Below are 14,703 nucleotides of genomic sequence, written 5' to 3' on the forward strand. Positions count from 1 at the left end.
GTGCTGAAAACATAATGGCCTGACCATTAAGTTTTTATGCTTTTGAGAGTCTGGGCAAAAAGCTAGAATAAAAAAAATAAATAAAAAAAAAAAACCAGGTGTTTACAATACTTGTCAATAAAAGCTAAAAAATGTGATTTTTGTCAAAGACTTTGCATGCCTTTAATCAATCTTTAAGGAAACATGCCTTACATACTAATATTTTTTTACGAGATTTAAATTGGGAGTAAATAGTCAACTTTTTTATGCCAACCGAATAAAAATGAAAATACCACGTTTGCCGAAAAGTTGGGTGCTATCTGGGTTTAATCTAATAATTTAGTAATCAAAATCAAGTATGAATTTTATTTGATTTTTTAGTTAATAGTAAATTTTAAAAAAGTTATTTGTTTAATTAAATTAAAGTTATAAGGCGATCTCAAGACAGTTATTAATTAGTATTTAAAAATGGGCCAGGATAGCCTGGTTGGTAGGGCTTTGGGTCCATGTCCCAGAGGTTGTGAGTTTGATCTCAGCTACTCGAAACTCCCCGAGCAGTAAATGGTGACTGGTGCACGTTAAATCTGTCGGGTTATTAAGTACCCCAAGTTACCATAACAAATAATGCCGCTGGGGGAACTGAATAAGAGACTGCTCGTTCTCTGGTTCATGTCAGAATTACGATCTGTAGATGAATGAAAGGAGGAATGAATAGGACCTCTCTTTAAAGAAGGATGTGATGTGTGAAGCTAAAAACGTATTCTTGACCATGTATGGAGCCACTGAAAAACAAGAATGCACCCTCTGCCTTAAATTCGCTTGGGCCAAGTAGGCTGGTATTTGGCTAGTGGCATTGGAAACAACATTTAAAAAATAACTAATCATAAGAATATGAAGTTAAAAAAGATATTAATAAGTTTCAACTCACCAGAACGTAAACTGCAAATGGCATCACAACGGCTGCCACCAACAAATCAGCAAAAGCCAAACTGACGATAAAATAGTTCGTCACAGTCTGTAAGCTTCTCTCTCTATAAACGCTCAGGATAACTAAAATATTTCCAAACACAGCTACAAGTGGCAACGGTAGTAACAGCAACGCCCAATACATTTTATCACCTCCTCTATAAATCTCTTGGTAACTGTCATTCTTTGATATATTACTCGAAATAATGCTGAGATTAAAATCGTCAGATATTAGGAAAGTTTCATTAAGTTCGATTCCAGATGAATTGCAGTTTTCGAAAAAGGAATTTCCTCTTGTTTCCATAGCTGCTTTAAGTTTCTTTGTCAGTAGTAAAGTTCAAAATAATTTAAAAGCTCTTGAAGATTCATGATTTGTAATTCGTAATATGTACTTTGTATTTTTATGCAAGGAATTACATCTACATGCTTACGTTGCCGTTCATTTCAAATATTATCCTTTATTGACAGATTTTAATTTTTATTCCAAACATCGGGAGCATTTTTCTCCCACACTCGTGGTTATCAATTTTACGGATTGAAGTTGACAAATTTTAAGGACAAAATTATTGAGCTTTTAAATGCTTTTAAAGAATGAATTTCAAGCATTAAAGTGTGCAAATTCTGAAGATTACAGTTCATAAGTTTTTATGAAAGACGTATATAAATTCAAATGATTGAATAATGTGAGGTTCAAGTTATTAAACCACATAAATTTCAATGATTGAATAGCTCTTAAAAATAATTAGGATCTTGCTATGCAACAAGAGAAGTTCTTACAGAAAAAGAGCACAATGCAACCGAATGATTCAATGTTGAAATATTGGATTCAAACATAGCATTAATTCTAATGAAAAGCATTGCTTTTTCCGTATTACTTTTTCGAAAACATCAATAACGTTTTTGTGTTTAACTTACTGCAGTATATTAAATTCATGTTTTTAAATTGTTGTATGTACACAGAGCAAACCTGGGTGGAAATATGTTTGCATCTTCTCCCTCTCATTGTGAGTAAAAAATTTTTTCTTCAACCAGCAGATATCAAATACTTGAAAAATCTGCAAAGAAGAAAAATGCCTATTTAAATAATTGAAACATATTGAAGCATTGTATTCTACACATCTGATACTAAATATTTTCAATTATAACACGTGAAACACTACTATAAACTATACCGAATAATTATCTTCATTACACAGCCCTAATTAAGAAGCGGAATTTAATAATACTATGCTAACTAAATGAATTCAAATACAAGAAAAATTCGTCTAAACTCGAAATTTTATAACAAAAATCATTTTTCAAATAGAATTTCATAATTTTAAAAAAGGAGAATCGTTCATTCTCAAGCATATTAAAAAAAAGTAATTCTTATTTCTAAATTAGTATTAAAATATATTTTGTATTAAAATACAAAATACAGGACATGAAAGTTTCTAAATAGTTTTGAAACTATTTACTTATTTAACTACTTAATGATTAAGTGTTTAATTAATAAATGTTAAAAGCAAACGAGGGTAGCATAATTTAATGATATTGTTTTTATGATATCGAATTAATTCACTTCAATTTTTCGCATTTCACCTACATTTTTCTAGTTTTTATTAAGGATAAGATGGCTCCTAAAAGGGTAGCATCTAAATAGAGTGAGTAGACGCTAAAACGGTATACGATGTTGATGAAACGATAAACGATCGCTATGCAATGGAAAATTAAAAGTGAATGTTCAATACGATTTTTCAGTAATCTCGATATATAAACTCACGTTTGTGAAAATTGAAACACCGCGAGTGAGCTGAAATTTTCAGGAAATGCAAAGTAGAGCATAATATGCAAATGATTTGAATTTCAAACACGTAGCGCACGCGTATGCTAAGCAGCGCCCTCTGAACGGCGGATGGATCCGAATAAATAGACGGCTGTAGCGAGGCGGTTATGGTTATCGGTGGTTATCTGCTAGTGGTAAACGTTAGCTCAGACGTTACTTATTACGACGTTACTTCGACGAAACAGAGCGAGATTTCAACAACTTACGGAGTTTGAAAGAGGGAGAATCATCGGCCTTCGTGAAGCTGGATTGTTTTATCGTGCAGTAGTCGCTCGTGTGCAGCGTAACAGAAGCACAGTGATGCGTGTTAGGAAGCAGTGGACGGACGAGTGTCAGACAACTCGGAAATCCGAGAGTGGACCCCGAAATGTCACGTCAGCTCGCGATGATAGTCCGCATGGCGCTGACAGATCATACGGCTCCCTCTAGACAACTGGCAGCACAGCGGTCAATAGCTACAGGTGTTTCATTGTGTGCTTCATCAATTCGTAGACGTCAACTGCAGCGTGGACTCCTTTTTGCAGGATCACCATCACGCTAAACCATAGCCGCCTGCGGCTACAATGGGCCAATCAGCATGGGAACTGGCATGCTGATTGGCAGCGTGTCGTGTTTTCTGACGAATCCCGCTTTAATTTGTGGTACCATGATGGCCGCATTCGTGTCAGACACTATGCCGGTGAACGCCACCTTCCGGAGTGCATTATCGAAAGCCACAGTGGACGAACACCTGGAGTTATGGTCTGGGGTGCCATAGCATATCATGGACGATCTCAATTGCTACGAATTGTGGGTAATCTGAAAACCAACCGGAACATCAATTAAGTTTTACAACCCCAAGCTGTTCCCTTCCTTCAAGCCTTTCCAGGCGCTGTATTTCAGCAAGACAATGCCCGTCATATTGCTAGGACTGTTCAATGCTTCCTTGCATTGCGACAGGCACAGATTCTTCCTTGGCCTGCGTATTCCCCAGCTATGTCACCGATTGAACATGTGTGTCATTTCGTTGGTCGGTGCCTCGTTCGTGATCCTCGTCCTGTTGCTTATACAGACGAACTTTGGGTACGCATACAAACTGTATGGAATGTTCTTCCTCAGACAGATATTCAAAATTTGCTTGACTCCATGCCACGTCGTGTAGCAGCGCTTATTGCGGTGCGTGGTGGCTACACAAAATACTGATTTCGATCTCTTGCTATTGTTTGTTTGCTTTGAATGTTTAATAATTTATTTGTACCACTACCACTCAACTGTGTAGTAAATTTCATTCAATTATGACGATTCCTTCATGGTGTTGCAATTTTCACAAACAGGAGTTTAGAAGTATGATCCAGATGGGAAAACTAAAATTTGGGTAGATAAGTAATTATGCCATGAAAACCATAAAATGAAGGTTTCATATGCTTTTTTTAATAAAATAAGTGGGTTATGGAGATATTAAGATTCAAATTTGTATCGAGGAACTCAAATCTGTGCTGACAAGATATTATGAAATCCCAAAAGTAAATGTTTAATGGGATTTTAAAACAATTAACAAAGCCAGAAACATCTACTGTCAAAATGAAAACATCCTCTTGTAGCACTTAATCCTAATCTCAATTCAGTTATTGATTGGTATATTACAGTAGTATAATACCGTGAAAAATCATAAGTGAATGTTCAATACAATTTTTATGACATCTCTCTTCATATAAGCGTGATCCAGTTCGGGAAAATGAACTTAGAGTAGTTAAATAATCATGCCATTAGAACCAAAAAAAAAGGACTGATATGTTTTTTTTTCTCAATAAAATAAATATGCTTCGAGGATGTCTGGATGTAGATTCGTATCGAGAAACTTAAAAATATACTGGCAAATTATTATGAAAACCCAAAAATAAACGCTTAATGTAGTTTTCAAAACAACTAACAAAGCAAGTAACATTTACTGTTCTAATGAAAACATCATCTTGTAGCACTCAATCGAAATCTGAAATACGATAATTTGTATATTACTGTTCTATAAAACAGTGAAAGCTCAAAAGTGAATGTTCAATACGATTTTTAAGAAATCTCGTTACATCGAAGTATGATCCAGATCGGGAGACTAAAATGTGCATAGATAAATAATAATAGCTTTTTCCTCTTCTTCGTCAGCACTGCAGCCTAAAGCAGGCCAAGGCTTTCTCGATTAGCTGCCTCCAGGGAGGGCGACTTTGCGATAGATTTTTCCACCTGTTTATTCCCAACAGTTTTAATTCCTTCTCAACACTGTCCAACCATCTTGTAGCTGGTCTCCCTCTTCTTTTCTCTAGTTCCTTCAATTTTCGAAACGGTAAGTTTCTTAACTAGGTTCAAATCTTCAAGCCGAAAAACGTGCCCCAACCATAGCTTAAATTAATTTAATCTGATATGCATTTACAATGAGATCTAATATGTTTTTACAATGAGAAAATTTAATCCGGAGAGGCCTAGATGTATATTCATACGGAAAATTAAAAACTATGTTGAGAACGTCTAATTTAAGCCTGTAAATAAATATTTAATGGGGTTTTCAAAACAACAATACTCCCAGACATCAGATAACGTCATAAGGAAATCATCTTCTTGTAAGCACTCAAACTAGTTCAGATATTAGTTTATTTCCAGTACCCGCTAAAAAAGTAGAGCAATGATACATACTTTGAAAAAAAATCTTCATAACACAGATATTCAGAAAAGTTTCGAAAAATTCATTATCAAAATTATGCAGAATATGAAAATTACATTATGAAATACGAAAATTATATTATAAAGTGTGAAAAGTATACATTCGGGTACAGCTTTACTTTCACAACATGCATGCAAGATTTAATTAATGTTTCCAAACGCTTGCTACATCTCACACAGCAAAAGTATCCTATTTATTTTTTTTTTGTTTCGGAAGTATTTCTCAAAAATGTGCACTGACAAAAAAGTATAGTCAAACACTACCAGAATATGGTAAAATTTACCGTGTTTCTGGTCCTATGGAAGTACCGAAAAATTCTGTAATATTTACCGAAGTGCTTCAGTAATGTTTTTGGCAAATTGGACAATAAAATATGGTTTTTTGATAAATGATAAAAAATGTAATTTTATCATGATACATTAAAGCGTGACATAAAAACAGTTATTAAGTTTACTTTGCAGATTTGTATTTTCTACTAAATGCGTGGTAATAAGTACTATAATTTTGAAAATTGGAATATCTTGCAAAGCGTTATCATATGATTGGGAAAAATACTAAATAAATACTTCAAATACCGCATATTTCAATTTTATTACCATAATTATATTTTATTTAATTTTTTTTGCCAAAAATAACATTACCATACATGTGGAACTCATACTTGCATGTATTCTTCCTCAGAAAACTAAATTCTCTGAAATACAACATGTTGGTAATAAATTTAACTTTGTGTCCTTTTAAATACCTTTTTCGGTAGGGTAACGTAAATGAAAGGATACATCCATGGTTGAAGTACAGAAGTTTCCATAAATAGCTACACATTGTTGTACTAAAATCAATAAAGGGATTTCACTATTAATTCAATGTCTGTATTTTTATGTAAATAAATTAGAATTCGAAAACTATCTGGCTTGAAATTAGCTCTGACATGCTTAACTTGATACTTTGATTGATACCTTTAAATGATGTAGTAGTTGCATCTATTTTCCTAATTAATATTTTAACTATAAACCGGTTCAAGGATTTATTGGACTATTCTATTGACTATTTCAAGTTACAATGACAAATCAAGTTTCTATGTGAAACATAAATAATACATACACTAACTTACATGTCTTACAACTCATTTCAATTTAGGGTTCAATTTCAAATTACTTCGAATGTGAATGAATTTAAAATTATAATGTATAGCTAAGAAACTAAGTTCAAAATAAAATAAATATATATTATTATTTACATGAAAAATTATATTAATTTTCTTAGTTAGCTTCATTCTTTATTAGTGAAAAATAAAAAGTCTTTTAATCTTTATCTTAAGAAAAGTAATTAACAAATAACTATTAATAATAGAAAAATATTAACAAAATTAAAATATATTACAAGTTTGAATTAAAAATGAGTCATAACTTTAAAATAAATTAAACGTTTCAAATATATTACAGATTTTAAATAAGTCACAAGATTGAAAGCATGTAAAAGTTAACATTGATTAATATATTTCGCTTGACCTTAACTAGACGGTATTGAGATAGGCATGGAATGTAATAGTTCACATTGGAAAATAGTTAAAGGTTATTTTAGAATTGAAATAGCTAAATGCGCATAAAGTTAAAATTGGATTTTATAAAATACTATATTTCTGAATATGTGAAATACATATTTATTTTATTTTAAAATCGTTGTTAAACAGTCGAGTTTAAGATTTTACGAACATCCGAGTTAACTCCATAGTCTTGCGATTTTGAACACAATCCAGGAGACAAAGGAACTCCTCGATCAAGAATTGGTAGGAATTTGCTACCGTGGAGAATTTTTTGATGAAACTATTCCGCATATGAGTTACATGGAGAGGAAAACTACGAAAAACTCCCATGATTAGTCTGACGGCAAGGCAACGCTAACCCATAATATGACAAAGGATATTTTTTGTCAACATAATCAGTGCGAGCCGGGTGCGGAAGTTGGGATTCTAACCGGGTTCAGTTCATTGGAAGTAGAGCGCCCTATTCCCTGAGACACCAGGACGTCCAAGAAATACATATTATTTTTTTAATTTATTTTATAGCCGTCGTCGAACAGCCAAACAAATTTTTCGGTTTTCCGACTACTAATATTCCATTGCGTAGCCTTGCAATTTTTTACTCAATCCAGAAGACAGGGGATCGCTTGGATCATGTATTGTGAGAAATTCGCCTTCATGAACGACTTTTTGCTGGAGCTAACCCACATTTGCGTTACATGGTGGGAAAAACTACGAAAACTATCCACGGTTAGCCTGACTGTGAGGGGACTCTGGCACATCATCCATCTACCACTGGGTATATTTTGCGTCTGCACTGTAATCGGTAAAAGCTGGGTGCGGAAATCGTTTTGACCAGTCATCGCTTGGATTCGAACCCGGTTCACGAAATCGGTAGGCGAGAGCTCTATTGCCTGACATCCCACTGATCCCAAGAACTATATTATTTTATATTTTATATCCGTCGTTTGACAGCCGACCCAGTTTTTGGGTTTACGACTACTAATGTTCAACTCTGTAACCTTGTAATTTTGAACCGATCCAGAAGACAAGAAAACTCCCGGTTCAGTACCCCCCGTGGTATGATTTATAATGGAAACGTGGAGGACTTCGTGATTCGACAGATTTAACGTGCACCAGTCTCCATTTACGACACGGGGAGTTTTCGACGGGCGGGGATCTAACCCAAAAACTCTTTGACATGGACCCAGTGCCCTGCCAACCATGCTATCTCGGCTGTAAGAACTATATTAGAAATGTTTTCGTGTTTAAAGTAAGTTAAAACGGTCCACGTATGTGTGTGTACCTTGGTAGGTACTGCGACATTTAGCGTAGTAGTCAAGTGAAATCTCATAATATCATGAGTATTTAATTTTACAACTATTTAGTAATATTTTTATGTATTTTAATTAATTGTAAAAAAATAAGGTACATGCATACATTTAAAAAATTTAATTTTTTGTGTTTTGTCCTATAATTTTAAAATATTACCCCAAAGAATAAAATATTATTACCAATTAACAAAATGGATGTTGTTTTGTGTTTGAGGGCGTGAGCACCTTATTTGGACTTCATCACACTTTTCAACTGTGTTCAAGAGTAATAGTAAACAGTGCGCATGCGTTGCTACGGCGACTGCTGCTGTTTGGTAATATTTTTAGAATTCTTTTCTTTTTTACTTTTAATTTTGTTATTCATTAAGTTGGTGAGTTTATTTTCGAGATATGCTGCCAAAGAGATGCCATAAATACTTCTTGAGTTGTGAATGAAAGAGAATTTGAACGACATTTTTGTTTAAAAATTAGAAATTCGAACCTAGTAGTTCAAACTGGATCGCTTTCAATACTAATTCAGGAGAATATCACAAGTGAAGGGGGTCCCGAACTGATTGAAACGGTCCCAAAGGTTAAAGTTGAAGCAGGAAAGGGACAAAAAATAGAAAACCAACATTTTTCCAATAGGCGATCACAATTTTTTTCATTTAGTATTTTAAATAAATACTTTTTTGAAGTTTCATTCTTTAACATATAGAGTGGATATTTTCTTACAATTAATGTTGGAATCTTTTCAATAATTATTGATTTCGCTTAGTTTGCATAATTAAGGTAACTTTGAAACTGAGATTTATTGCAGTATTGCATTGTACTTAGATAAGATTTCATATTTTTTTGAAATGTATATTTTTTTCAAACTAATTATTAAGTCTGTATTTAAATGGACCATTCTGTAACAGTATGCATGTTTGTTCCTACTTTCGGTGCAATTTAATATTTTAAACATTTATATCATTTTACTTTTTTAAAACTGGAGGTCCGCGAATGTGTACCTATAAAAACAGCAGCATTACTTTTTTTTTAAGAGAGTATTTTGTAAAGAGATCAGTATACGAAAATGTAAAGCATGCAAAATACAATCAGTTCTTTGCACTATCTGTGAAAAGCTTAGAAACACGAATTTAAATAAAAAATCTCATACTTGTTTTAATTTCTATATATGTCTAATCTTTTTGGAAACTTAATTAAGAAAAATGCATTTTCTTAATTATAAAAATTCATTCTTAAATTAAACACTTAAACAAGCATTGGAAAATAAAAATTTAAAAAAATACTTGGAATTGCTGTGGGACTTTCTTTTAAGATAAATATTTTCAAACTGCAGTCATGATTAATGAAGTATAACATGCTATTTCTCCGAGGACAAAATTTAATATTATGTTAAATGACAAACTAAAAATAAATAAAGTTATTCTTTTTAATTAAAAATCGCATTCTTATTTTTTTTCCTTCTCTTTATTACTTTCCGACAAACACTGCAAAGTATGATCGTCACTTCCAAACTACTTGTTTTTTTTAAACTACGAAAAGAAAACAACTAAACACTTGAAGACGAATAAAAAAAAGGACTGAAATACGCAACTTAGTTTAAGGTTTAGAATATTAATTAATTGCCTTTGACGTAATTTTTAACTGACGCTCAAAAACATTAATCTTACTATCTAAATATGTATTCTCCATAGACATTCTTAAAATATAGCCTGAAAGTACTAAATTTTTATCGAAACAAATGTTTTTTTTTATTTCTTAAGCAAAAAAATGTTGTGAAATCAGCTGTCCAATATAAATTTTTTTTAAATGTTTACAAATAGAAATTTAGAACATTCGAGTTAGTGACATTTTAATTATTTTAATTAATAATGTTGCTGTCAGAAAATATAGATAATGTTATGATTAAATTTTATTTATAATTTGATTTATATAACCATTCAAATGTTTGCAATGTTTTGAAACTTCTTGAGTGGTAAGTAACGTTCTAAAAATATATTCTCAATTATATTTTGTCTTGGATTAGCGATTAACGTTGCAGATATTCATGTAAAAAATTTGCTTAGATAAATATTAAAAAACCAAAGATATCTAATACTTTCAACAATTTAAAAATTGTTGAACCAATTTCTGGTTTACGGCAACTAATGTTCAACTCCGTAGACTTGTCATTTTAAGCTTAATCCGGAAGACAAGGGAACTCTTAAAACAAGCATTGGGAGAAATTTGCCTTCGTGGAGGACTTTTTGATAGAACTAACCCGTATTTGCTTTACACAGAGCGGAAAAAAAACGAAATACTCCCACGTTTAACCTTCTTGCAAGGGAAATCTAACCAATGATCTGAATTTTGATTTGAATTATTTTTGCTGGAGTTGTCAAGCTTTGCCACTCTCACCATTTGCATTTAAATAAAACCTTCACCTTTTACTTAAAAAGTCATAAAATTGAAGCTAATCATTAAAGTTATTGAGCGTGAAGTAAGAAACAACAAAACCGCAAGCTTTAAAAGATGGAAAGCAGCTACATCGTATTTTCCATCTTGCTCTACAATCGATTGAAAACATTTCTACAGTAACGGAACCTATTGGATATGTTGAAGAAATATCCTTATCTTAATTATGATTCATCGTAATTGAAGAATTTTTTTTTAACTTGAAACTAGCTGATTTCCCATGTTCTTCAAATGGGCAAAAAAAATTAAGCAATTATGTAGCAATTGCCGACCAGGTGGCCGAGTGGTTAGCGTGCCTGGCTGCGGAGCCGATGGTTGTGGGTTCGAATCCTGCTCAGGGCATGAATGTTTCTTTCTCTCTGTGTTCTATGCCCTTTCTCCTTTATGTGTGATTGTGTGAATGTGTACCGCCCTATAAACGGGTTTGTGGTTGTGTGACGTGGGCGACGCTGCTCCACCGCCGTGGCTTCGCCACAGGTGCCCACTGGGTAGCGAGAAGAGAGTAGCAATTCTGGCATTAAGAGGCCAATGAGACAATGCATCCCAAGTGCCGGCCATTAAGAAAAAAAATATATCAATTTAAACGACACTACAAATTCCTGCATAAAACTAAAAGACATATGCCAGCACAATCAATAAAGCTGAACTATTTCCATTTTTATTATTGTATTTACCAGTGACTTTACGTTATTAGATTAAGAAATACTTGTTAATAATAATAATAAAGAAATACTTGTTAAAAAATACTTGTTAGTAGTTCATTCTATTTAAATAAAGATAAACTGTGTTCAGAATCATTTAACATTGGTTGTTGTTCGTGGCTTACTCATTACAGTCAAAATATTACAGAACGGGCAAAAAATACCTTTTTCTCAATTAAAGCTACAAGTAAGGAAATATCATTTATGTAATTATAAAAGTATTTGAAAGACAAAAAAGTCTGCAGTAGTGTTATTTTTATTACTAGCAAATTCTAAGCCAATGGAAAAGCTCTATATTTTGCAAGGCGCTGCCGAGCTGAACGATCTATCCACGGTTAACCCTATGCAAAGAGAACTCCAACTCATGATGCGTGTCTACCACTGAGGATATTTAACGCCCATACCAAGGTTGGTGAGATCACGGAGCATAATCTCTACCAACCATCCACCGTTGGGATTCGAACCTCTGTCACCTCCAAGCCTTTTATTTTACTATTATTTATAATATTATTAAAATCCAGAATCAGTGCCGAAAATAACGCGAATGAAATTTTGTTAATTTAATTACAAAAATTTAACCATTAGCTTAACTATGGCAATGAGGCATAGAATTTGAGAATTTAGGCTTCACTTAAAAAAAAAAAAAAACACAAATTCATATTATGTCGTTGTAAAAATTCTCCAAAACTTGAAACAAATTGAATTAAAATTTTAATTCAATTATTATAATTTTAATTAACTGTATATATACAAGTCTAAAAATTCTTAATCTTTCAAATTATTTTTACCTAGATCAGAATTTATTAAATTTGGAATTGGTAAGATTGGGTGAGTACAGAGTTTTTAATTAGTTTAAATTCGGAATTTTGAAAGGCATGTGGTGAAAGAAATTACAATTTCCTTCAAACAAATGACAAAGTTTCATTTGGATTTTTAAATTAAGTTAATTAAGTTGCCCACAACAATTGTCTAAAACAGTTTGTAAGGGCAATCTTAGTGGGAAAATAAAATATTTTTATGCAAATCAGTTTGAGCTTGGATTCTTGAAATCAACTGAAGTATTATAACAATGTTAGTTTAAAGCAATATTTGCAATTGTAAGTAATTTTTCATTAACTGAAAAACTATTTTATGACATAGTAAACTGACATTTTAAATTTTTCGTTTAATTTCTTGTATTTATTTTCAATGATGTTTTGTTAAAATTAGTACAATTTACATAGATCTACACTGTAAAAATCCGGAGAAAAAATAGCTAAATAGCAACTTATATAGAATTCTATCCGCACCATACAGGCCCACTTTATAAAGCCGTTTTGTTCTGTATAGCTTAGTACATATTGTAGTTGAGAGGGGTAATTGGTCAATCTCATGAGCAGCTGAATGGGGGTTCGAATTACAGGTTTGATACTTAAATATTTCTTTCTTTCCTTCAATACATGAAGCGTTTCTAGTATCCTAACACTTTTCAATCGGTGACACTGAACTCTAAACATACGAAACTATCCTTCACGCAGAAGTGGCTCAGCGCAAACAGAACTCCAATGTCTGTTTAAATTTCGTTTTTATGGATTAGAAACTATGCTAGTCGTAAATGGTTACAGAACCGTATAGTTTTGAATTTAAGGATTTTTAACCGCATCAGTTGTAAACTATTTTAAAACCATGAAAGGTTAAAAATCTCCTTAACCAGAATCGGATGAACAGACTGCTGAAGGTTATTTTACCGTAATTTTAGAATGAAAATTGTAGCAGTGTAATGAAGGATTTCACATTCAATACGATTATCAAATAAAAGGAAAATTTTCAATCGGTGACACTGAACTCTAAACATACGAAACTATCCTTCACGCAGAAGTGGCTCAGCACAAACAGAACTCCAATGTCTGTTTAAATTTCGTTTTTATGGATTAGAAACTATGCTAGTCGTAAATGGTTACAGAACCGTATAGTTTTGAATTCACGGTTTTTTTACCGTATCAGTTGTAAACTATTTCAAAACCATGAAAGGTAAAAAAATCTCCTTAACCAGAATCTGATGAACAGACTGCTGCCGGTTATTTTACCGTAATTTTAGAATGAGAATTGTTGCAGTGTAATGAAGGATTTCACATTCAATACGATTATCAAATAAAAGGAAAATTTTCAATCGGTGACACTGAACTCTAAACATACGAAACTATCCTTCACGCAGAAGTGGCTCAGCACAAACAGAACTCCAATGTCTGTTTAAATTTCGTTTTTATGGATTAGAAACTATGCTAGTCGTAAATGGTTGCAGAACCGTATAGTTTTGAATTCACGGTTTTTTAACCGTATCAGTTGTAAACTATTTCAAAACCATGAAAGGTAAAAAAATCTCCTTAACCAGAATCGGATGAACAGACTGCTGCCGGTTATTTTATCGTAATTTTAGAATGAAAATTGTAGCAGTGTAATGAAGGATTTCACATTCAATACGATTATCAAATAAAAGGACAATTTTCAATCGGTGACGCTGAACTCTAAACATACGAAACTATCCTTCACGCAGAAGTGGCTCAGCACAAACAGAACTCCAATGTCTGTTTAAATTTCGTTTTTATGGATTAGAAACTATGCTAGTCGTAAATGGTTACAGAACCGTATAGTTTTGAATTTACGGTTTTTTAACCGTATCAGTTGTAAACTATTTTAAAACCATGAAAGGTTAAAAATCTCCTTAACCAGAATCGGATGAACAGACTGCTGCCGGTTATTTTACCGTAATTTTAGAATGAAAATTGTAGCAGTGTAATGAAGGATTTCACATTCAATACGATTATCAAATAAAAGGAAAATTTTCAATCGGTGACACTGAACTCTAAACATACGAAACTATCCTTCACGCAGAAGTGGCTCAGCACAAACAGAACTCCAATGTCTGTTTAAATTTCGTTTTTATGGATTAGAAACTATGCTAGTCGTAAATGGTTACAGAACCGTATAGTTTTGAATTCACGGTTTTTTTACCGTATCAGTTGTAAACTATTTCAAAACCATGAAAGGTAAAAAAATCTCCTTAACCAGAATCTGATGAACAGACTGCTGCCGGTTATTTTACCGTAATTTTAGAATGAGAATTGTTGCAGTGTAATGAAGGATTTCACATTCAATACGATTATCAAATAAAAGGAAAATTTTCAATCGGTGACACTGAACTCTAAACATACGAAACTATCCTTCACGCAGAAGTGGCTCAGCACAAACAGAACTCCAATGTCTGTTTA

The 14,703-nt window shown here is 32.7% G+C and overlaps 1 protein-coding gene and 1 long non-coding RNA gene across 3 annotated transcripts in view; one reads left to right on the plus strand and one right to left on the minus strand.

Annotated features, from left to right (window-relative positions):
* Positions 1-14,703, minus strand: part of LOC107456822 (dopamine D2-like receptor) — a 457,990-nt gene that overhangs the window by 144,748 nt on the left and 298,539 nt on the right. For both annotated transcript variants that reach the window (XM_071180681.1, XM_071180682.1), the window contains one exon: positions 908-2,000. In XM_071180681.1, the coding sequence (XP_071036782.1) occupies positions 908-1,249 (342 nt within the window). In that variant the 5' untranslated portion in view covers positions 1,250-2,000. The remainder of the gene's footprint in view (positions 1-907; positions 2,001-14,703) is intronic.
* Positions 1-14,703, plus strand: part of LOC107456823 (uncharacterized) — a 68,877-nt gene that overhangs the window by 31,598 nt on the left and 22,576 nt on the right. The gene's annotated exons all lie outside the window — the stretch shown is intronic.

Source organism: Parasteatoda tepidariorum, chromosome 8, assembly GCF_982258835.1.
Source record: "Parasteatoda tepidariorum strain Cologne lab strain chromosome 8, Ptep-v5.0, whole genome shotgun sequence".
NCBI classification, from domain to species: Eukaryota; Metazoa; Arthropoda; class Arachnida; order Araneae; family Theridiidae; genus Parasteatoda; species Parasteatoda tepidariorum.